The following is a 22,179-nucleotide window of genomic DNA, read 5'->3' on the forward strand; positions in this document are numbered from 1 at the left end:
GGTCGGGGGGGGGGGTAATTTTTAGATGGTAGAAAAGTTAGAAACCTCGCGCCAATTATGGTTTGGCGGGAACCAACGTTCTCTCGCTTAAATAAATCGGGTGGGAGGGGAAATTATTGGGTGCTGTACATGGGTATGGGTATGGGACTGGTGACACGTGGTTTTGCATCTAGCCGTCGATGTGTCCTTTGAAGATAAAATCACATTCATGCTATGAATGAAGATGAGTGTCGGATGAAAAAAGTGTGGTGGGTGAGATCGACACTTTCCCTGTATACATTTTACGTTTTGTTTTAAGTTTGAAAAAGAAATGGCATGAAATTGCTTTCAATTTAATATAAGGAGATGTGAAGTGGAGATCGATCGAGAGTTGTCTATCTCCTAGTTGCATATTTTTGTATCTCATTGTAGAAATTGAACAATATGGCTTTGTTTGTAGTTTTGTCTATCTTATAATTTCAAATTAAACATGTAGAAATTTGAGCATACTGTTTTGCATGTGTTTGGGTTAAGTAAATTTACGATAACAATGCTTAAAATTTTATCAATGGTAGTTAATTGGCTGAACATGATAAACTTATGACTCATAAAAGATAAGAGAAATTACAAAATCATTGTATTATGGGTTTTTTACTTCAACAGTGTCTGAACTCTTCAAGGACTTTTGAAATGATACCTGAACTTTCAAAGTTATCAATGTGATACCTGAACTCATTTTTTCGTATCAACGTCGTACATGCGGTCGATTTCCGTCACAGAACCGTTAACTATGACCACGTGCCCAGCACGTGAGGCACAAAATAAGGGTAAAAATGACATTTCCCACTTCCTTTAGTTCTTCACGGGGTTTTTTACTTCAACTGTTTGGCTCCAGAATTTTGCTGCAGCTGGTCAACAGTCTATTTTCTTGCGCGGGCGTGCCAGCACCGTTCGGGTGCGGTCGTCGGGGGTGTCCCTTGACCTGACTTCTGTCGAGCGATTGTAGACGAGGAGAGCACCAACCTCGTCATGGGATTCTTTGTGCCTCGTGGTGAGGACTTTGCTGAAGTTTCTTCTTGTTCACAAGTCGATACTCAATATTGCAGATTGAGCAGAGCGAAATCACCGAGAAGTATTGAGATCTTGCTAAAGCGTGACTTTAGCTTGGCTGGGTTGCTAGGGCGTTACCCTTGCTTGGCTGGTTCTGTAACCGTTGTGGTCGCGGCACTACCGTCGGCTCCCGAGGAGACTAGGACCGAAGCACGTTGACAGAGGGTTTGGTGGCACTGAAAGTCGGCTTCTGAGATGACTAGGACTAGGAGTGTGATCACCGGTAAGAGAAAGAGAAGGAGAGGAGTTGCTCTTAGAGAGGTTTGCTCTAGAGAGAACTTAGATCATCTTAGAGATGTTGTTGTTGAATGTGAATGTGTCTTGGTGTTGGTGTTTGGTCGTGGTACTACAATCGGCTCTCGAGGAGACTAGGACCGAAGTACGTTGACAGAGGGTTTGGTGGCACTGAAAGTCGGCTTCTGAGAAGACTAGGACTAGGAGTGTGATCACCGGTAAGAGAAAGAGAAGGAGAGGAGTTGCTCTTAGAGAGGTTGCTCTAGAGAGAACTTAGATCATCTTAGAGATGTTTTGATGTTGTGTTGTGAATGTGTGTCTTAGAATGAGAGGAGAAGGTGTTTATATAGGGAAGAAAAAGAAGACTGAAATGATGAGTGGAAGAAAAATAATGAAAGTGGAGTATGAAAGTGATTTGTAAAATATGGAAAAGATAGAGAAATGATGAAATGAAAGCAAGGCATGAAGGTGCAAAAACATGGAAGTGATGATGATCTATTAAAGAGATTGTAGTAGGAAAATATATCCAAGGAAAAAAAGAAAAGCATCTAGCTTTCTTCATGTGGGTAGGAAACATGAACATGTGAATATTGAGCTGGTTTTAGGTCAGTTTCTGCCCCTTTATTCCTTCAATTATTTCTCCAACAAGCCTTCAGAATGAGCCTTCGACTTCTGCATAAAAAATGTTCCACTATGAGTGTAGATCATCCTGACAAATTTTCAGAGCTTTATTCCATGCGGTTGGGCTGGAAATGCTGCTGGACCTCTTACAGGTCCAGTTTTCCAGTTTTGCTTCTGTAGAAAATTGGACCGATTTTTTGAAGGCCTTCCACTCAAATCTAGCTCTGGAACTCTTCATAAGAAATGATCCTTGGGCTTTCTAAAATTAATCTGGAAAGTTTTAGCTCATTTAGATTTCATTTGGTTAGTCTGCCGCCCCTACTTCCTTGTTTAGCTCGGTTTCTCCTAGCCGAAGTAGGAAAATGTGCTAAAGTTGACTTTTCATGTTTCCATGCTTCCATGCTTTCATAGTAGGCTTTATTTAGCCTCTAAATATATATTTCGAACTTGTCGACAATATATAGCTTGAGCCACTGATATTGGCTCAATTTCTCCAAGACACGCCTTGTCAGGCCAAAATGCTTATTTTGGGTCCAAACATCAACAGTGTCTGAACTCTTCGAAGACTTTTGAAATGATACCTGGACTTTCAAAGTTATCAATGTGATACCTGGACTCATTTTTCCGTATCAACGTCGTACCTGCGGTCGATTTCCATCACAGAACCGTTAACTATGACCACATGCCAAGCACGTGAGGCACTTAATGAGGTTAAAAGACTAATTTACCCTCAAAAGTATTGTTTTTTATTTTATTTTTGCTTTCTTTCTTTCTTTTTTTCTTTCTTGTTTTTCTTTTTCGACGTCTTCTTCCCTCTGATTTGTCCCCTTTGATTGAAAGCCATGGCCGCAAATCAGATCTCACCTTCTCTCTCAACCACCCAACCCTTTCCAAGCACTACCTGACTACAACCACATTGAACTCAACTAGATCGATATGGCTACCTTGCAAAAATTCAAGCTCCTCGCCGCTCAATGCCCCGTCGTCGCCTGAAGCCCCACGCGCAGCCCATCCGCCAGCCCCGTCATCCACCTCCGCCGCCGTAAAACCCTCATATTGTTCCTCACCCGCCCCGACCGCCGCCGATTGCCTCGCCGGAGTACCTCGTCTGATGCTCCCACTAAGTACTGATATTACAGCCGCAAATAACCAAAGGCCGATTCTTTTTTGGACAAATTGATTAGAAGCTGGAATCAGTGAAATGATCATTGCCCCATTGTTCGATAAATCATATACAGATAGATATAGTTATACACAGACACGCAGTCGCGGAAAAATCAGTTTTGGGTTTTCTCCCATCATCACCATCCTTCGCCTTTTCGCCGCTGTTGAGAGAGAGAAAGAGAGAGACTCTCAGTCTCCTTCACTTTTGCAGATTTTGATTCAATTACAAAGACACGGACTATTTTTGAAATTCATGAACTTATGCTATGATGTTAGTTGCGGTGAGGAAGCCGAGTGCCACGACTCGTGGCCCGCCTCCGTCATATCTCCGGCAAGCTGCACAAGAAGGTCTGGATTGCCGCCGGCCATATTCTCTCTCTCTCTGATCCCTCTGTCTGAAATCTCAGGTAAATTCCAAGTTTCAGATTTGGAGGCCAAGAGTTGTGAAACTGTCTACACCGCTCCGGCCTGCAATAAATTCAGAGAAGCAAAGCCGTCGAGCAAGTTGTGCTTGGAGAACTCCGACGAAATGGAGTCCCCGGCGGTGTCCGTCCATCATAGAATTGGATTCAAGTTTTGCTTTGGGTTTTGCTGTTTTGCATTTTTCTAGGAAATGTCATCATCCCATCTGATTGCATTTTGCAGATGAAAAAGGAAATAGAAATGGAGAAAAAGAATTGAAGGTACGACGGGACATGTGAAGAACTAAATGAAGTGGGAAAGGTCATTTTTACCCTTATTTTGTGCCTCACGTGCCCAGCATGTGGTCATAGTTAACGGTTATGTGATGGAAATCGACCGTAGGTATGACGTTGATAAGAAAAAATGAGTTCAGGTATCACATTGATAACTTTGAAAGTTCAGATATCATTTTAAAAGTCCTCGAAGTGTTCAGACATTGTTGAAGTATATACTTTTGAGGGTAAATTAGTCTTTTAACCTCATTAAGTGCCTCACGTAACGGTTCTGTGACGGAAATCGACCACAGGTACGACATTGATACGAAAAAATGAGTCCAGGTATCACATTGATAACTTTGAAAGTTCAGGTATCATTTCAAAAGTCCTCGAAGAGTTCAGACACTGTTGAAGTAAAAAACCCTTGTATTATTACAATGAATCATCTCGATAAGAATTACGCAATAGTTATGGTTAAAGTTATAGTAATTTATTCGATGATAGTGTTGATGAGATGGTGATACTAGTGACAGCGATAATAAAGAACAACAATGGTGGTATTTTTAGTGACTATGGTGCTGAATGTGGCAACATTGGTAGGGTGTTGTTATTATAGGTTAAGGGTGTTGTAGTGACAATTGGTGGTGGTTGGAGTGCAATGGAGAGTGTGGGTTGGTGGTGATGGTTATGATAATGTTAATGTTGGTGAACTTTGATATAACATTTAGATGTATTGGGTGAAAAAAAAAGTTGATAATGTAAATATGATCAAGGTGACTGTCAACAAGAATAACAATGTCAACAAGCATCAATTCGAGTGAAGTGATGGCGCAGTAGCCAAAAGTGGTAACCAAATATTGAAATTTACACCTAGTGTGGTTTAGGGTTTAGGGAAATGAGCTCATGTGGTCATTTTTTTACAACTCTATACCAAATCTTGCTAGTTTCGGCATTGCCTTCATGGGAGGCATCGACTTTACAAAAATGCTAATGTGTCGTTCTTTGGATTTGAAGAGCAAAGAGGGAGATTGTGTTGTGTATGTACCGGGTGACGTTTATATGTACTAAACCCTATTGTAGTCGCGAGTCGCGTGGTGGCAATGGCGGTTGTGGAGAAAAAGCTATCTCCTAACTACTCGGGTTTGGATCCTTTCCATTTGGTATTGCTTGGTGGGTGGGGTACGGACTTAGGTTTTTATACTTGTGATTTTTGTTTTTAATATTGTTCATTACATAGAAATTTATAAAGAGATTGCAACTTCTTTCACGCAAGAGAAATGTTACATTCAAGATCTTATTTGAGGTTTACGAGGTTATTGGCCATAAAAGTAGTATTACATTTTTTCAATGTAGGCAGAGCTAGTATATTGATCTTAAATTAGAATGACCATTACTTCCGCTGTCATTAATAGACATTGAATAGATGATGGGGGTACCACAATGGTACATAAGTATAAATCGCTCATTTTACATTTAGTGCTCCCTTAATAAAAGCGAGCCTATAAGCTAAAAAATAGTGAATAGGCAAAGTAAAACTATACACATTAGCACTCACTAAGAACTAACGAGCATAGATCCCTAGAAAAGTATGAAATTATTAGAAAGTTAAACTAAACTAAACTAAAATAGGAGCCCAAGACCCAAAGGAAAGGAGCCCAAAGTCCAACAGGATTGGCTCAGCCCCCAGCCCACAGGCTGCTCCCACCATGCCGCCGCCGCCGTCTGGTAAAGTTGGAACACGCCCAAATCCTAGCACGCCACCAGTCACAAGTCTTGCACCACTGCAAAATGAAAGCTTCGCCACCGAGGTGCTTTACACCAGAAACACTGTCGACCAATCCCTCTCGCCTTTAAGTCCACCTATCCCATACTAGGAGCAATAGCAAAATTCCCAGCCGGCAGCAACACCAAAATTCTCGTCCGGCAGCAACACAGCAGCAATGAGGCTAGAGCCCACTAGCCGTCGATCACTACCGGACGAGGCCGTTGGGATTTTTTTTGTTTTAAAAGTAGTATTACATAGATGAAGAATTTTTTACGAGTGATGTCCTCAGAATACTAGTGGCACGTTTACTTACTTGGAATAGAAAATAATCATGAATCGGAGACAAGTGGAATGAGAGAAGAAAAGAGTCGGTATTGGTTTCGGAGGATTGATTCCTAAACTCATCTCCTCCATTCGTAATCAGATTCCTGATAAGGAGGTGGAACCTATACCAATTCTGATTCATTCATGTGTTAGTAAACGCAGGAATTCTTTTATCCGGAATCATTCCGATTCCTTTATGTGTTAGTAAACACATGAATGTTTTTACCCCGTAATCATTCCCTCCCATTCCAACTAAGTAAACGTGTCCTACAAGTATTATGTTGGTGAACTAATAATCGTTTTTTTTTTCCTGAGAGAATAAACTAATAATCGATTTGACTTTTTTTTATTTGAATGGAATCGATTTGACACTTTAACTCATCAATAAATGATTGAGTAGTTCTATTCATACCTCCAAAATTGGTATGTAGACCTCCCATTAATTTTTGAACAAATGATTACCACTTTGTCCTTCTTAAAAATTGAAAAAATTGAAAAAAAAGAAGAAGAAAAAAATTCCAGCATAGAAGAAAACCACGATAAACTAGAACAACCTAGATTTGCACTCTCTATCCTATAATTGAAGTCATCTCTCTTCTCTTTCGCTAGATCATGATTTGATGCAAAAGCTTGACCACTACCGCCTCTGCTATGGTTAGTCTCTAATATCAATAAACCTTACAAACCACCTTTTCTTGTTTGTTTTTGCTTACCATTAATTCAAAGTTTCCGACTCGTGTCTTCCACTCCTCCGCTTCATCTTCATAAACAACCATTCCCAACTAAATTATCAGGTTCTTGCTAATTACATGTTTTCCATTATTATCTATACTATTATTAAGAGAAGAGGGTTTGTTAGCCAAAATTTAAAATTTTGACAGAAATGACCCTAAAAAATTAATAAACTTTGAGAATTAATTAAATCATAAGGACAATTATGACATTTTGTATACTATTATTAAGAGAAGAGGGTTTGTTAGCCAAAATTTAAAATTTTGACAGAAATGACCCTAAAAAATTAATAAACTTTGAGAATTAATTAAATCATAAGGACAGTTATGACATTTACAAAATATATTTTTATTAAAAAAATTAATAAAAATATAACCCACAACCCACTTTTCTCTCCCATTATCTCCTTTACAATAACTGTTTTCTTTTTTATTTTCAGAAAAAAAAAAAAAAAAAAAACTTGCACATGTAGAGCATGTGTGGAGAAATGCTAGTTTTTATTAATAAAGTAGAAAAGGCGATTAAAATGAATGAATTTTATAATCCATTAATTCCCACAGTTCTTGTAGAAAAAATCTGGACTTTTCTCATTCAATCTAGATCGACCAAGTTATTAGGGTTGGATCTGTAAAAATTGTGAATTGAAGGGTAAATAAAAATAAATAAGAACGTTTAATGGTAAAAGTAAAACCGGAGATCTAAATACCAATTTAAGAAGTATGAATAGAACCACTCTAAATGATTTTGTTACCGCTTCAATACTATAGCCGTAATTTCAGTGTAATTCAATTTGACTTCTCTTGAATTTTTTAACGCAACGGTTTGGTAGCAGTAGTCACATATCTTCATCAATAAATTAATGCAAAGCGAAAAAAACGAAAGAAGATTTCAGAAGGCGGTACACCCAACATTTTTGATTTAAAAATAAAAACAAAAAATTGTATTCACAAAAAACCCTCAACATCCGCTCTTCTACCTCTCCGCCCGTAACTTTGCTTACAATGACGATGAAGGCATCTTTGAAGGGTAGGTACGACACAGACAAGAGCGGCGCCGCCGCTAACGTCGCCGTTTTCGCCAGCGACGTCAAGCTCCGAGCTTCTCTCACCGATGCCACCGTCGTCGGTGGCCCCAGCCTCAACGGCTTGGTTCTCGCCGTCGAAAAACCCGGCGTCTTCATCGTCGACTACAACGTCCCCAAAAAGGTACACACAAATTTCCACTCCTCATGACTTCAATCACCGCCAAAACGTCGCCGTTTTAACCAACTTCCCCTCAATTCGAATTGTGGTGCAGGACTTTAGGTTTCAGTTTATGAACACAATTAGGGTTGCAGAAAAGCCCTTGAATTTGACTTACATTCACAGCAAAGGTGACAACAGGACTATTTTGGACGGGACTCTGGTGCTTAATCCGGCCAACAAGGTCTCGGCCAATCACGTACTCGGCACCGGAAATGGGAAGCTCAAGTACAGTTATCTGCACGGTGGGGTGACCACGTTCGAGCCTAGCTATGATGTGGCCAAGAATTCGTGGGATTTTGCGGTTTCGAGGAGGGTTTATGGTGATGATGTGTTCAGGGCTAGTTACCAGACTTCGAGCAAGCTCTTGGGGCTGGAATGGTCGAGGAATTCGAAAGTGAATGGCTCTTTCAAGGTAATTGAATTTTGTTGTTTGTATTTAAATTTGCTATCTATAATTGTGTAGAAATTTGAAGTTCCAAGTAAGCATGTGGTTTGGGTTCGGGTTCGGGTTCTAAATTCGATTAAGGAGTCAGGTGTTGCTTGCTTAACCAATTCAAAGATGCGTTTTCGATTAGTAATCTAGTCGATAATAACTCAATACATATGGTATAGACGTACCCGTTGTAGACTATTTGAGCATAAATCTAACTATCCAGCAATTGTGTCATTTGATTATAGTCACCATTACTTGATGGTATATAGATTTGAAGTAACTGTTAGGGAATTAATAGGATATACTTTTAATCGATTTTGAAGATGCAATTGCAACTAGCTTTTGGATCACTGGTGTTCCTGTCTTTTTTACAACTCATTTATACTTCCACCAACTGAGGTGACATTTCGGTTTCATGTATAGTCTTAATCTGTCAAGGAATTGAACTGACCTTAATCAAGAGAACAATGGTGACATTGTCTATTTTATGAGGGTGTTGATAAATGTGAGATCGGCATCTGGGAAGATGGGGAAGCCTAAAAAATTTGACATTTGATACTTGGAACACTAGGAGTTTTGACTCTTATATGCTTTGGTGGCCAGTCTGATCAGATAATATTTGCATGAAGCCGTGAAGGGTTCTAGGAACAGTTTGGGTAATTAGCATTATGTTCTTCTAATCTGTATTGACAATAGGGGATTATAGGGGTTGACATTATGCCCGCGACTAGTTCTGTAGTACGTACTAGCGCTGTGATTGGATTGAATTGTTGGTGGGTAATAACATCAAAGGTGAAACTGCATAGAGGAAGTAGGTGGTGGTGGAGAGGACTGCATTGAGTGATAATGTCATTTCAATGCCATGGAGCTCAATTGCGTCAAGTCTATATACGTGGCCATCAATCAAATGTTAAACACAAATCCACCTGTCTGTTACTGAGCAAATTCGTTTCCAAATGTCGAGAAGCTCTGTCAACTTGGACATGTTGCTTCAAGAAGTATGATTTGGTGCAACTTAAAGTTGTCGTGAATGTTTTGTTGTGTTTCAACCTTCACTGGCTTATTATTTACTGATGAGCCTCCTATACTTGAGCGAAGCCTTTTTAATAGTGGTGTTCTATTCTTTGCAGGTGTCAGCATCTGTCAACTTGGCCGAGGAACGTAAAGTGCCTAAGTTAACAGCTGAGAGTACTTGGGATTTTGAGATATGAAGTAATCTGATTTGTTCCATTTGCCATCAAAATTTCTTATAGTCTGGTGAACAGCTTATGATTGGCTGCTGTTGGCTTAAAAACATCTTTTGGCTGTTGGATAGTGTGTTTTTATTAGTGAGATTCACAATTGGCAGCTTGATACTAGCATTATTGAAACTAGTAATAACCTAAAATACGATTTGTTGATCTATGATGTTCTGATTCTAATGAATGATCATAAATCTCCAATTCATACAAAATGAAGTCGGTCTCTTTTGGAGTGACCATGGTTTCTTCCCCTTTTACACTGAATATGTTTGCTTGAGAATGAACTGCGGAGCCTGGCGCCGCGTATAAATTGGGCTGCCAAACTGACATTATCTCTCGACCATGGATCCTGTACTGACCATGTTTCCTGCTTGTACTGGCTTGGTGTATTTGAACTAGGTTCATGTCTATGGATCATGTGATATTCTTGCACATATGATATCTTGTTCTCCATTAGCAGTAACACGGACCTGAATTTCCGATATTCTGGTAGAAAACCCTAATCCAAATTGCCCCCCATCGTGTGTAGAATCGGAGGGAAACTTTAAAAGAAAAACTAAACCACTTAAACCAAGGTTAGTCTTAATAGTATTCGGTTCACTGATGGTGGATGTTTTCTAGCGGGTTAACCACCAGGAAACGGAATAATTTTCGACTTAAATTAAAGCCCATTAGATCTGCCAGCAAGGAACCATTCACTTTCTTTTGCATTTGGTGTGATGCAATCACAAACGCTAATTGTAATCAACGGTCCGGATGTCCCCGCCCATTTTCAGTGGACTTCTACATTTGGCGGCACAAAACAGCGATCGAAATTTATTTTGAATCATTTGGCGCTTAAATTGCAAAACTAACCCACCACTAGATTAGTTCAGATCCGTCCCAAAAGTTCCATAGTCTGATTATAACCCTAGCTCTTCTCAATCCGTTGCTCCAAAAGCAGAGAGATGGAGTTCGACGACGATTTTGAACTCCCACCAAACTCCGACGAGGCTTCCCCTCCGGTCCGTGAAAGGAAGCTGAAGCGCTTAAAGAAAGGAGTTAGGGTTTCCCCAGATCCACTCCTCGATCAACCAGAGAGCGCCGCCGGATTCGAAGGCCTCGATTTAGAGGAATCGAATGAGCAATCGAAGTCAAGGATTAGATCGGAGGGTTTGGGCGATGAAGGTGAAATGAATCCTGGTTTTGATGGTGAGGGAGAGTTGAATTCTGGTTTCGGTGGTGAAGGTGAAAAGGGATCTGGTTTAGAAATGAATTCTGGTTTTGATGGTTTGGGTGAAGGTGAAGGAGATGCCTCTGGAGCTAAGAGGGCTTTGGATTTTGAGTCTGTGGATGAGGATTTCGGCGAAAAAGGCGAAGATGGAAGCCAAGAGATGCTAGATGAAAGTAGGGATACGACGATGGAGGAACCGGAGAAGAAAAGGCGGAGTTCCGATGGCGGTGAGGAGGAGAAGGACAACAAGAAGAAGAAGAATAAGAGGGCCAAGAGCGTTGGTGATGATGCGAAATCTAAAGATGCCGCTGCCAAGAGCAAAAGGAGGGCTGAAAAGGTGATTAGAGTTCTCAAATAAATTATTACATTGTGCAATTAGTTTATGTGCTTTTGCTTATGTCCAGTTGTTCTGATTTTATAGGAAAGACAAGAGCATCTGAAGCAGCTTCATGCAGAAACTCAGAGACTTTTGCGAGGTTTGAACTTTACCCCTGGAACATAAGGATGTACATAATTGAAGTGATGCAATCATGTAAATCAATAATGTTACTAATACATTGCATTTTCCTGGTCAGAAACCAGAGAAGCAGCATTTAAACCTATGCCAATTGTTCAGAAGCCCATATCGTCAATTCTGGAGAAGATTCGGCGAAGAAAACTGGAGGTTTCAAAAAAGTGGGTATTCTATTGTTAGAAATGAAATGATTTTGGTCTTTGTGTTTGTTCAATCAACTTGTAATTACAACAATGCGATATTGTTTTCTGAGTATTGCAGGTCTATGACTATGAATTCTTTTGTTGATGACAATGAATCTTCTAGACGGATTATGGAGGAGTTCAGTTCAGAAGGTGCTCCTGTGGATGTGACTGGAGGCAGTGAGGTATTGAAAGCAGCAATTAAGGAGCCAATTGCATGCCAGACTGAAAAAGGGAGTGGTACAAATGTGGTGTGCATGGATGCGTCTAATGATCATATAGATCATTCCGGCCATGAAAATGTTTCTTCCCAGATGGTAAGTTTGAAGACACGTTTCTTGATAATTTTTTGTTGCTTTAGATCCAAAAGTGCAATAACTAGGTGTCTCTTGATGAATATATATGTTGTGTAGAAAAGGAAAAGGTAAGAAAAGATTACTTAATCACAAATGAGTGCATTGTGTGATGCATCCGTAAATTTGTGAGCTACGGTTCATAATAACTATGTGAAGCTAAAATCGAGGGCATTTTGAAATCAAACTAGTGCTGAGGCTTTCTGTGCACAGGAAGTTTTCAGAGTGGCAAAATTTTTCATTGGAGTTCACAGAATGTTTTCATCATCATTGCTAATCTTTTCTAGGTGATACCTGAAGTCTGCCTCTGATATTAAGATTATCTCAACTGTCACCAGAAGTCTTCATGGAATATGTTTTTAATTGCTGGGATAAATGGTTTCTTGCATTACATTGAGATAAACTTGCCAATTAATGTGATTGAATGTTGAATTGCAGGATGTTGATGAGGTATCCAAGCAAGCATTTCGAGCTCCTATTGATGATACTCAGGTACTTTCCACATTATAATTTTCTGAGGCGTATCATTCTTAAAACAGATTGTGTATTTGAAGTTAACTATTTCACCCTACGCATTGCTCTAGGATTTGTTTTCTGATTCCCAGACTACCGACTCTAAAGATGAGAATGATACCCCCAGTAGTCCTTTGGACGAGGTTTTTTTACCGTCCAAACTTGCAATGGACTTAAAGTTAAAACTTGATTCCGCTCCCCCTGATGATGTGTAAGTAATTTATATTTGTCTTCATGCAATCTTGGTCTGTAACTCCTAGTGATGAAGTTGACAAAGACACTTTTATTTCTATAGTTCTTCCGATGAGGAGGACAATGACAAAGAGAATGTCGATCCTCATTCCCCTGGATTGGCTGATTTGTCTACATCCCCAATTTGTGATCCTGTCAAAGCTTTTGTTGATGATGAAGCTGAGGAAGAAGACGATGGTGATCATGACCAGTTTCTGTTCCCAGATAAAGAAGAAGATGAGGCTGACGAAGATGCTGAGGATCTTAATGATATGATAGCAACTGGATATGAAGAAAAGCCGATTGATGGTGAAAGACGGAATGAACTCCATCAAAAATGGCTTGAGCAACAGGATGCTTCTGGAACAGAAAAACTTATGCAGAAACTGATGTTTGGTTCAAAACTAAGAGAAACAATGTCGCTTGAAGAGAAACATGCAGAAGAAGAGGAAGATCAAGAGTCTGATGATGAAGCTGCAGATGTACGAGGCAACAATTCTGCCTCTGGTTCACCAAAAAAAGTCTCAGTGCAAATGAATTTAAGAATAGCAAAGCAAATGATTCCTCAAATGTTTACCGATAATGACGTATACTTGTCATCAGATGATGATGATGATGAACCAGAAAAGAGGCCAGCTAAGTCGTGCTCGTTTGAGAAAGCTGTGAGTTTTAGCACTTATTTTATGTGTTGACTTTTAGATACCTGTGATGGTTGAAATTCTTTTTCCTGTTCAAACCACATGTCCACTCTTTAGGTTTTGTATAACTGTTTATCTGAAGTTATTTGCTCTGAAGATACTCTTTTAACTTACAAGAACGTCTTAATTTAAAACAGGAAGAGCAGGCAACTTTCTTGTCACCAGCCGAGGATGAAAGTTGTAGCGAGGTTTTTGGTCGTATAAAGAAGCTGAATATTGTGCCTGACACTAAGAAGGGCAAAACATCTGGTAAGATTAAATTGGCATAATTTTACCAGTGTGAAAGTTATATCCTAAAGTTTGTTGACTTTATTTTTTTATAGATTTTTCTTATTCTTGTTGTTTTTTTTTCGTATTTTGCAGCCATTTCTAGTATGCAGCTCATGGGAGGAAATGGGATCATACCAAAGGTAAATCAGCTTGTGTTTCTGGCTTTTAAATTCAAACTTGTCTGCAAATTTGCACATTTGTGCTGTGAATGTTGTGCAGGCTGATTCTTGCCTACCTTTATGGTTCACAAGCACCCTAATTATTATATCTGGCACTAGTTTGATTTCTTCATGTCAAAGCTTCCCCTAGGATGTTTTAAGACTATAAGGAATTTTGTTAGTTTCTGTATATAGAAATTCATGAAATGTTGAGATGGAACATTATGACTGGAGTATACTTTTAGATCAGCACGGCATAATATTTTGTTGGCTTTGGGAAGATTTTTGTAAGATGCTATTGGTTATAACTCTGCCCATTGGTAATGTTGCAGTCATCATTCATACGGGGATCAAATCATTCTCTGCCTTCATCCCGTAAGCGTGGATTAAGCACAGCTCGCTGCTCTTTTATCTTTGGAAGAGATGACAGCAATAGCATGAGCACAACCTCAGTGTCAGAGGATTCTTCAGATACGGTAAGCTCTATTAGGGAAGTGAAGCACATATGAGCTTGAGTTGTCTAAAGTTATACCTAGTTCTGTAGTCAGTATAAGATGCCAAACCATAACCTTTTACACTAACGCTGAACATTTGTATTGGCTATAATAATATGCAGTTTCAGAGAGAGAGTACACCAGCAAGAACTACAGCAAAGTTCAGTAGTTTCCAAATGAAGAGTCGTAAAGAGAAATCAACACCTGAAGCTGTTGTGAAGACTGATACTTCATTCTTTGAGATACTGAGGCAAAATTCCTTGCATTCAAAGCGCTGTAATAAGGAGTCTATCATTGACGAAACTATTCAACCCATATCCGTCGATCAAACAATTGATACCGAATCTGTTGGTCAAACAATTCACAGGGAATCTGTTATTCAAATGAGAAGAACAGACTCCGTTGATAGAACGATTCAATCAGCATTAGCTTCATTCAGAGTGGGAAGAGTTCAGTCAAGGCAAACAAAGAACCTAGTTTCTATGTAAGAACTTAATCAACCAACATTCTCAATGAAGATGATGGAGTTACTGGTGATGCCTTGTCTGTTACTTGTGGACTCACAAACTTGTTGGTTGTTATTTTGGAAAACTTATCCCTTTAATTAAAGACAAAATTCATTCTCTCTATATTAGGATGCAATATCCATAGATTCCATAATAATTTTTTTTTGTTAATTGTAGTCTGTTACAGTGTTACTGTATTCACATACTTGTTAGTTGTTACTTTGTAAAACTTATCCTCTTAATTAAAGATAAAATTCACCCTCTATATTGGATGCAATATGTATATACCATTCCTTTTTTTTTTTTTTTTTAAAGGATGAATCTTTTTTGTCAATTTATCTAGGCCTCATCAAAAAGCCCGCGGATCAAGTGGGCCGATGGAGGCCCGCCGGCCCGCAGGGCTTTTGGCCCGGCCCGGCCCGTCAAAAAACCCGCAAAAGCCCGCCTTGGTGGGCCGATGGAGGCCCGCAAAAAAGCCCGCAAAAACCCGGCCCGGCCCATAGGCCCGGCCCGCCAAAAGCCCGCTAGGCCCGGCCCGTAAAAGCCCTCTAGGCCCGGCCCGTAAAAGCCCGCAAAATATTATATATATGTGTGTGTGTGTGTTATATATGTAGATATATCTATATGTGTGTGTGTGTTTATATAGATATATATACATAGTCATATAGATATATATATATATATATATCAATATATCATATATGTGTGTGTGTTTATATATATATATATATATATAGACACATATAGATATATATTTGTGTGTGTGTTTATATATATATATATATATATATATATATATATATATATATATCTATATCTCTCTATATATATATATATATATCTATATATATATATATAAACACACACATATATATATAGAGAGAGAGAGATATAGATATATATATATATATATATATATATATATATATATATATATTAATATATATGTGTGTGTGTATAGAGATATATATATATATGTGTGTGTGTGGGGGGGGGGGGGGGAGTTCTTATATAAAATATGTGCATATATATATTCTACATATCGGTTGACCAATCCGATCGGATTCGAAAATATGGTGAAATTGGCTAAATTTTTTACCACACTCATAATTTATTGTAATAAACTCATCCAACGGTCGGTTTTTCCATTTTCTTTGAATTGATAGGGGTTGCTCTTTGGAGTGTATGATATATAAATATAGGTTTATAAGAGTAACTACGTTTGACCTAGTTGATCGAATTCGAAACGAGAACCAAATTGGCTGAATTTTCTACAACCACCATAAAACATTACAATCTCTCCATCGAGCGGTTGGTTTCTCCGAATTCATTTTCTACTTCATGGTTGCTTTAGAATGAACCTAAACAATTTAAATGCAATGTGTAAGTCATACAACTATAGGAATAAAATTGGTATAGACTAATGTGTTTGTAATTAAAATTAATTTTTTTTATCTTATATCCACGCACATCCATTGATGGAATATATACAAACGTGATGTGAAAAAATAAGCATGTTTCGCAGTTGTCACGGCATCGGTCAACCAATAAAACATATAAGTGACTACGGTTGACCAATCCGATCGGATTCGAAAATATGGTGAAATTGGCTAAATTTTTTACCACACTCATAATTTATTGTAATAAACTCATCCAACGGTCGATTTTTCCATTTTCTTTGAATTGATAGGGGTTGCTCTTTGGAGTGTATGATATATAAATATAGGTTTATAAGAGTAACTACGTTTGACCTAGTTGATCGAATTCGAAACGTGAACCAAATTGGCTGGATTTTCTACAACCACCATAAAACATTACAATCTCTCCATCAAGCGGTTGGTTTCTCCGAATTCATTTTCCACTTCATGGTTGCTTTAGAATGAACTTAAACAATTTAAATGCAATGTATAAGTCATATAACTTTAGGAATAAAATTGGTATAGTCCAATGTGTTTGTAATTAAAATTAATTTTTTTTTATCTTATGTCCACGCACATCCATCGATGAAATATATACAAACGTGATGTGAAAAAATAAGCACGTTTCGCGGTTGCCACGTCATCGGTCAACCAATAAAACATATAAGTGACTACGGTTGACCAATCCGATCGGATTCAAAAATATGGTTAAATTGGCTAAATTTTTTACCACACTCATAATTTATTGTAATAAACTCATCTAACGGTCGGTTTTTCCATTTTCTTTGAATTGATAGGGGTTGCTCTTTGGAGTGTATGATATATAAATATAGGTTTATAAGAGTAACTACGTTTGACCTAGTTGATCGAATTCGAAACGTGAACCAAATTGGCTGGATTTTCTACAACCACCATAAAACATTACAATCTCTCCATCAAGCGGTTGATTTCTCCGAATTCATTTTCCACTTCATGGTTGCTTTAGAATGAACTTAAACAATTTAAATGCAATGTATAAGTCATATAACTTTAGGAATAAAATTGGTATAGTCCAATGTGTTTGTAATTAAAATTAATTTTTTTTTATCTTATGTCCACGCACATCCATCGATGAAATATATACAAACGTGATGTGAAAAAATAAGTACGTTTCGCGGTTGCCACGCCATCGGTCAACCAATAAAACATATAAGTGACTACGGTTGACCAATCCGATCGGATTCAAAAATATGGTTAAATTGGCTAAATTTTTTACCACACTCATAATTTATTGTAATAAACTCATCCAACGGTCGGTTTCTCATTTTCTTTGAATTGCTATATGTAGCTCTTTGGAGTGTATGATGTATAAATATAGATTTATAAAAAATTAGTGTCTTTAAAAATTTATTTATCAACAAATTAGTATCTGTATATAAATATAGATTTTTTTTGGTACAATATAGTTATATAGATTGTTATCTTTGGTTGTATTTGATCATTATCCATTGAATTTCCAAAGCTTGATTAAAAAAAAAAAATACTTGTGTCTTTAAATATTTATTTATAAATAAAGCCCGCAAGGCCCGGCCCAAAAAAGCCCGCAAGGGTAAGCCCGGCCCGGCCCGGCCAAAAAAGCCCGCAAGGCCCGCTTTATATGGACGGGCTTGGATCCTTTGATTTTTAATAAAGCCCGGCCCGGCCCGGCCCGCAATTATTTAAAAATATAGCAAGGCCCGGCCCGGCCCGGCCCGTTGACGACCCCTAAATTTATCACTTATCTCACGGATTAGTCTCTGGACCTAGGAAGCCTTTAAGGACAGATTGAATAATAATAAAAAAATCACTCACCTCACAAACAAAAGATTTTGTTCTTTTTCAGTTTTGTCCTATTAATTATATACTTCGGCATTCCTATTATACATTTTTGTAATAAATTGTGATAGTTGTCCTCATGCTTAACATAATTAAAGAAGGTCAAATAAGATTTCATGGGATAACAAATCTAATTTATTTTCTAAACAAGATTCCTGATATTACTATTTTTATCAAAGTGATCAGTGCACTTAACTTTTATAAACTCTTTATATATTAACATAATTAAAGAAGGTCAAACAAGATTTCGTGGAATAACAAATATAAATTATTTTCTAAATAAGATTTTCTTTTGCTATTTTTAATCACAGTTATCAGTGCGTTAACTTTTAACTCTTTATATATTGGTTTCCTTCTTTTGCACCAAACGGGCAAACGGTCCTAATGTTTCCTTCTTTTTCCTATTAAATTATCTCTTTTGTAGTAAGAGACCGCGATTAATAAAAAGAGATACGCATCTAACTTTTATATAGCAAAATAGAATTGGATCGAAAAACCTCTTAATTAAACCATTAGTTAAAGCAAATGCAAACATTTTATTTACACTAAGAGTGAAATGCAGGGAGGTATACGCGTTTGGCAAAGCCGAAAATGAAAGTTAAAGTGAATGTAAATTTTTTAATAACTTTCATGATAACTTTTTTTATGTTACTAAATACCGGAATGGAAAGTGTATGAAAAAATTAATTTCTAATCCATAAAAATAGATGAATTACTTTCCTATTTCCTTTTCAGGAACTAAACAAGACCTAGTTTTACCTGCGTGAAACGCGGGTGAAAATCCAAGTCAAAGTCAATGCAGAGCTCGATAAAATGTAAAAATTTCCCTAATCAATTCGCGGCCACGGTCCAACGTGTCGCACTACTAAAGGACAGGGAGCCGAGGAACACAATTGTACAAAAGATAAGAAATACACGGTGAATATATCTTACCCTTTTTCTACATATATTACGAGACCGAAAATGGTAATTCTCTAAAATCTAAACTCCACGAACTCCCAAGTCCCAACTCAAGTCTGAAATCTCACCTCCGTACACACAATAAAGACCCAAGTCAAAAAGGCTCACAGGTCTCAGCTGACTGACCGACCCGCACGACTGTTCCCTCAAATCTACCCAAAAACCCGATCCAAAATCCTCCGATTCCAGATCCACTGGCGTCGCAGATCAGCAGCAATGGCGAAACTGTAACACTAGTGGCAACCAAGAAGAGGTTCCCAGCTCTCATCGGTTAAATGGCGATCACAATAAAAGGCAAGTTCATTCTCATCTACTGTCTCTTGGTTTTCTCATCCTCTAACCCCTTAGTCAAATCCAATTCCCATGAACTACTCGAAACCGAAACCGAACCCAATCAGCAACAGCAACAGGTTGTGTTGCAGAGGCTGGAGGAGATAGTGAGAAACCTGACTGAAATAGTAGCTAGGTTAGAATCCAAGCTGTCGGAGACGAAAGTGGTAGAGGGATTAGTCTCGCCTAAACAAGAAAATGATAAACACGGCGGTCAAAAAGTGCAACAAGGAGAGAGGGCGAGGGCAGTTTCGGTAACGAAGTTCAGTCCGTTTTGGTCGGACAGGTTTCAGTTTGTTTCGGCTGTGAAATTGGATTCCCAGGCGACATGTATCCACGTGTTGCCGTTTCGGGATCACGAGGGGGGTAGTAAGTACGTTGCGGTTGGGGATGAGAGAGGGAGGGTTTATGTGTTTCTGAGAAATGGGGATGTTGTGGTGGAGTTTGATACGCTGTTGGGGTCACCCGTAATGGCCATGGCTTCGTTCTTGTCGATTTATAAGAACGAGAGCTTTGTGGTGACAGGGCATAAGAATGGGGAGATTTTGATGCATAGGGTTTGGGAGGGGGTGAGTGGAGAAGAGTGGAGTACGGTGATGATGGAGAGTGTGAGCAAGTTTGATACCGGGGAAGACGGGCTGCCGGTTACTATTTTGGAGGTGCATCATGTTGGGAGGATGAGTTACATACTGGCCAGTGATGTGAGTGGGAAGATTACGGTTTATAAAGAGAATGGGACAGTTCATGGTTCCACTATGCCGTCGAGTAGGCCGCTTGCTTTCTTGAAGCAGCGGCTTCTGTTTTTGACGGAGACGGGTGCAGGGTCATTGGACTTGAGGACCATGAAGATTAGGGAGTCTGAATGTGAAGGGTTGAATCACTCGCTGTCTCGGTACTATGTTTTTGATGCCATGGAGCGGTCTAAAGCTTACGGGTTTACATCAGAAGGTGACCTGATTCATGTGCTGTTGTTGGGGGATGTGATGAACTTCAAATGCAGAGTTAGATCCAAGAAGAAGTTTGAAATGGATGAGCCTCTTGCTTTCCAGGCGATAAAGGGGTGTTTGCTTATTGTTAGCGGGGAGAAGGTTTTTGTGTATAATGTGTCATCCCAACATTATGTTAGGGTGGGTGCTCCTCGAATTATCTTCTCTGCTGGTCTCGATGAGATTAGATCGTCTTTTCTAAATTATCAGACCATGGATGCTGATGCAGAGAAAAGAAATGAGATACCGTTAATTGCTAGTGATCGCGAAAAGCTTGTTGTTCTTGGTCTTGGCGGAGGGTATGTAGGAATGTATCGCTCAAACCTTCCTGCATCTAAAGGTGAATTTAGTACGATGCTATGGACTAGCCCTGTATTCTTCTTTGTACTTTTCCTATTTGGAGCTTGGCAATTTTTTGCTAAGAAGAAAGAAGCACTCACTTCATGGGGACCCGATGATCCATTTAGTTCGACTTCAGCTACAACAGGGGCTCCATTGGGTGGAAATAGCACTGGAGAAAGGTCTTTTGTGGACTCTTCATCAAGAAATGCTGATATGATGGATATTAGAGGTGGTGGTCTCAGAGGTCCATCAAGGAGGTACGTCTCTCCTCCACGGTATGCAGGTGGAGCTACAAGTTCATTTAGGCCAGGTACGAACGATCATAACCCCAGACCATCATCTGTTGATCCTAATTTTCGAACAGCTTCAGAGCTGAAATTCAGAGGGTCTGCGTTAGAATCTTCGGGATTCCCAAAACGGAGGGAAAGTTTGTTTGTGAACAACCAAGTTATGGATGATAGCAACTGACCTGTATAATCACTTTCATGTACTTTCACTTCAGAAGTTCGTTTAAGGTTTAATTCTTAGATCACTCAGATGGCAGTTTAAGGCCATTTGAACCCGCACTTCTTGTACTTGTAACATTACTTCAAAGTCTTCAATCAACAATAAAACATAGAAAAGAAATATGATGATAAGTCGGTGTATCTGTTACTAAACTGTATATCTGTTACTAGACTACTAGCTACTCTGTCTAGACTTCATATGAATCCATTTTTGTTTATTCAACATAACTCCTTGGTGAAATTCAAACCTAAATGTACATGGGAACCTGTTTGTCAGTGTATGTTGAAAACTTGAAATTGTTATGAAAATGGTAGAGGTGGGCATTTTGTACCGAAAATGCGGTTACCGACTCGAACCGCACCGAAAAAACGGTTCGGTAACCGCACCGAACTAAAACGGTGTCGTTCTATGATCACACCGCACCGAACCGTATAAAAGCGGTTCGGTTGCGGTTTCGGGTCATAAACCGCCTGATTTAAACCGACCCACACCGAATTTAATTTAATTACATTTTATTTATTTATTATTTCTCTATTGATGGAAATGTTGGTTTTCAATATATAAGAAATCCATTTTTGATTAGGTTTTCAATTTGTAATAAGTTGCTATGTTTGCTTGATCATTGATATATATATATATATATATAGGATTTTTCTCAGGTAAGGATGTCCTTAGTTTTTCTTATGGAACGGATTTACTGTTTTCACCCACTTTCCGATCACATTTTCACATCTTAACCGTTCAGTTTTTAGGTCCTAATGTATGGATCACCTCTGCAAAATTTCAGCCAATTTGGTGATCGTTAAGGCGTCCAAAACTGCAATTTACACGAACGAACCGAATATATATATATATATGTGTGTGTGTGTGTGTGTAATAAGTTGCTATGGTTTTTCTGCAAGTTGCTTGATATTTGGGTGACATTTGTTGATTTGTATGGACTCTAAATGCATTCAAAATTTATTTATACCTTATTGAAATTGTTAGGTAAAAATAAATAAGCCTGATTTTGGCCCTCTCTTTGTAGTTGAAATTAATAAATCGCTCCAAACCGAAATCGACCCACACCGCACCTAAAAATGGTGTAACCGAAATAATCGGTTCAACCCTTTTGTAATGCAGTTGC

General features: G+C 38.6%; 3 protein-coding genes across 3 annotated transcripts; all 3 read left to right on the forward strand.

The window, feature by feature from the left end:
• Positions 1 to 7,520: 7,520 nt before the first annotated feature.
• LOC133739314 (outer envelope pore protein 24, chloroplastic) lies at positions 7,521 to 9,685 on the forward strand. The gene is made up of 3 exons (XM_062167061.1): positions 7,521 to 7,811; positions 7,903 to 8,262; positions 9,414 to 9,685. The coding sequence occupies exons 1-3, from the start codon at positions 7,608 to 7,610 to the stop codon at positions 9,492 to 9,494; spliced, it is 645 nt and encodes a 214-aa protein (XP_062023045.1). The 5' UTR covers positions 7,521 to 7,607; the 3' UTR covers positions 9,495 to 9,685.
• A 451-nt stretch (positions 9,686 to 10,136) lies between these two features.
• LOC133739312 (uncharacterized) lies at positions 10,137 to 14,910 on the forward strand. Its single transcript, XM_062167060.1, has 11 exons — positions 10,137 to 11,074; positions 11,159 to 11,213; positions 11,313 to 11,412; positions 11,513 to 11,750; positions 12,225 to 12,278; positions 12,371 to 12,510; positions 12,595 to 13,192; positions 13,366 to 13,477; positions 13,592 to 13,638; positions 13,989 to 14,132; positions 14,273 to 14,910. Exons 1-11 carry the CDS (start codon positions 10,472 to 10,474, stop codon positions 14,636 to 14,638), a joined length of 2,457 nt encoding a protein of 818 aa, XP_062023044.1. The 5' UTR covers positions 10,137 to 10,471; the 3' UTR covers positions 14,639 to 14,910.
• Positions 14,911 to 18,919: 4,009 nt separating this feature from the next.
• Positions 18,920 to 21,224, forward strand: LOC133738873 (uncharacterized membrane protein At1g75140). Its single transcript, XM_062166545.1, has one exon. It carries the CDS (start codon positions 19,164 to 19,166, stop codon positions 21,012 to 21,014), a length of 1,851 nt encoding a protein of 616 aa, XP_062022529.1. The 5' UTR covers positions 18,920 to 19,163; the 3' UTR covers positions 21,015 to 21,224.
• The last annotated feature ends 955 nt before the right edge of the window (positions 21,225 to 22,179 follow it).

The sequence above is a fragment of the Rosa rugosa genome, chromosome 3 (assembly GCF_958449725.1).
Source record: "Rosa rugosa chromosome 3, drRosRugo1.1, whole genome shotgun sequence".
NCBI classification, from domain to species: Eukaryota; Viridiplantae; Streptophyta; class Magnoliopsida; order Rosales; family Rosaceae; genus Rosa; species Rosa rugosa.

Bases quoted from the DNA above. Each gene is read 5' to 3' on its own strand.
- LOC133739314 (XM_062167061.1), top strand. From the start codon at position 7,608: ATGACGATGAAGGCATCTTTGAAGGGTAGGTACGACACAGACAAGAGC. The intron at 7,812-7,902 runs GTACACACAAAT...ATTGTGGTGCAG, and splicing joins ACTACAACGTCCCCAAAAAG to GACTTTAGGTTTCAGTTTAT. The intron at 8,263-9,413 runs GTAATTGAATTT...TATTCTTTGCAG, and splicing joins AAGTGAATGGCTCTTTCAAG to GTGTCAGCATCTGTCAACTT.
- LOC133739312 (XM_062167060.1), top strand. From the start codon at position 10,472: ATGGAGTTCGACGACGATTTTGAACTCCCACCAAACTCCGACGAGGCT. The intron at 11,413-11,512 runs GTGGGTATTCTA...TGAGTATTGCAG, and splicing joins AAACTGGAGGTTTCAAAAAA to GTCTATGACTATGAATTCTT. The intron at 11,751-12,224 runs GTAAGTTTGAAG...GTTGAATTGCAG, and splicing joins AAAATGTTTCTTCCCAGATG to GATGTTGATGAGGTATCCAA.
- LOC133738873 (XM_062166545.1), top strand. From the start codon at position 19,164: ATGGCGATCACAATAAAAGGCAAGTTCATTCTCATCTACTGTCTCTTG.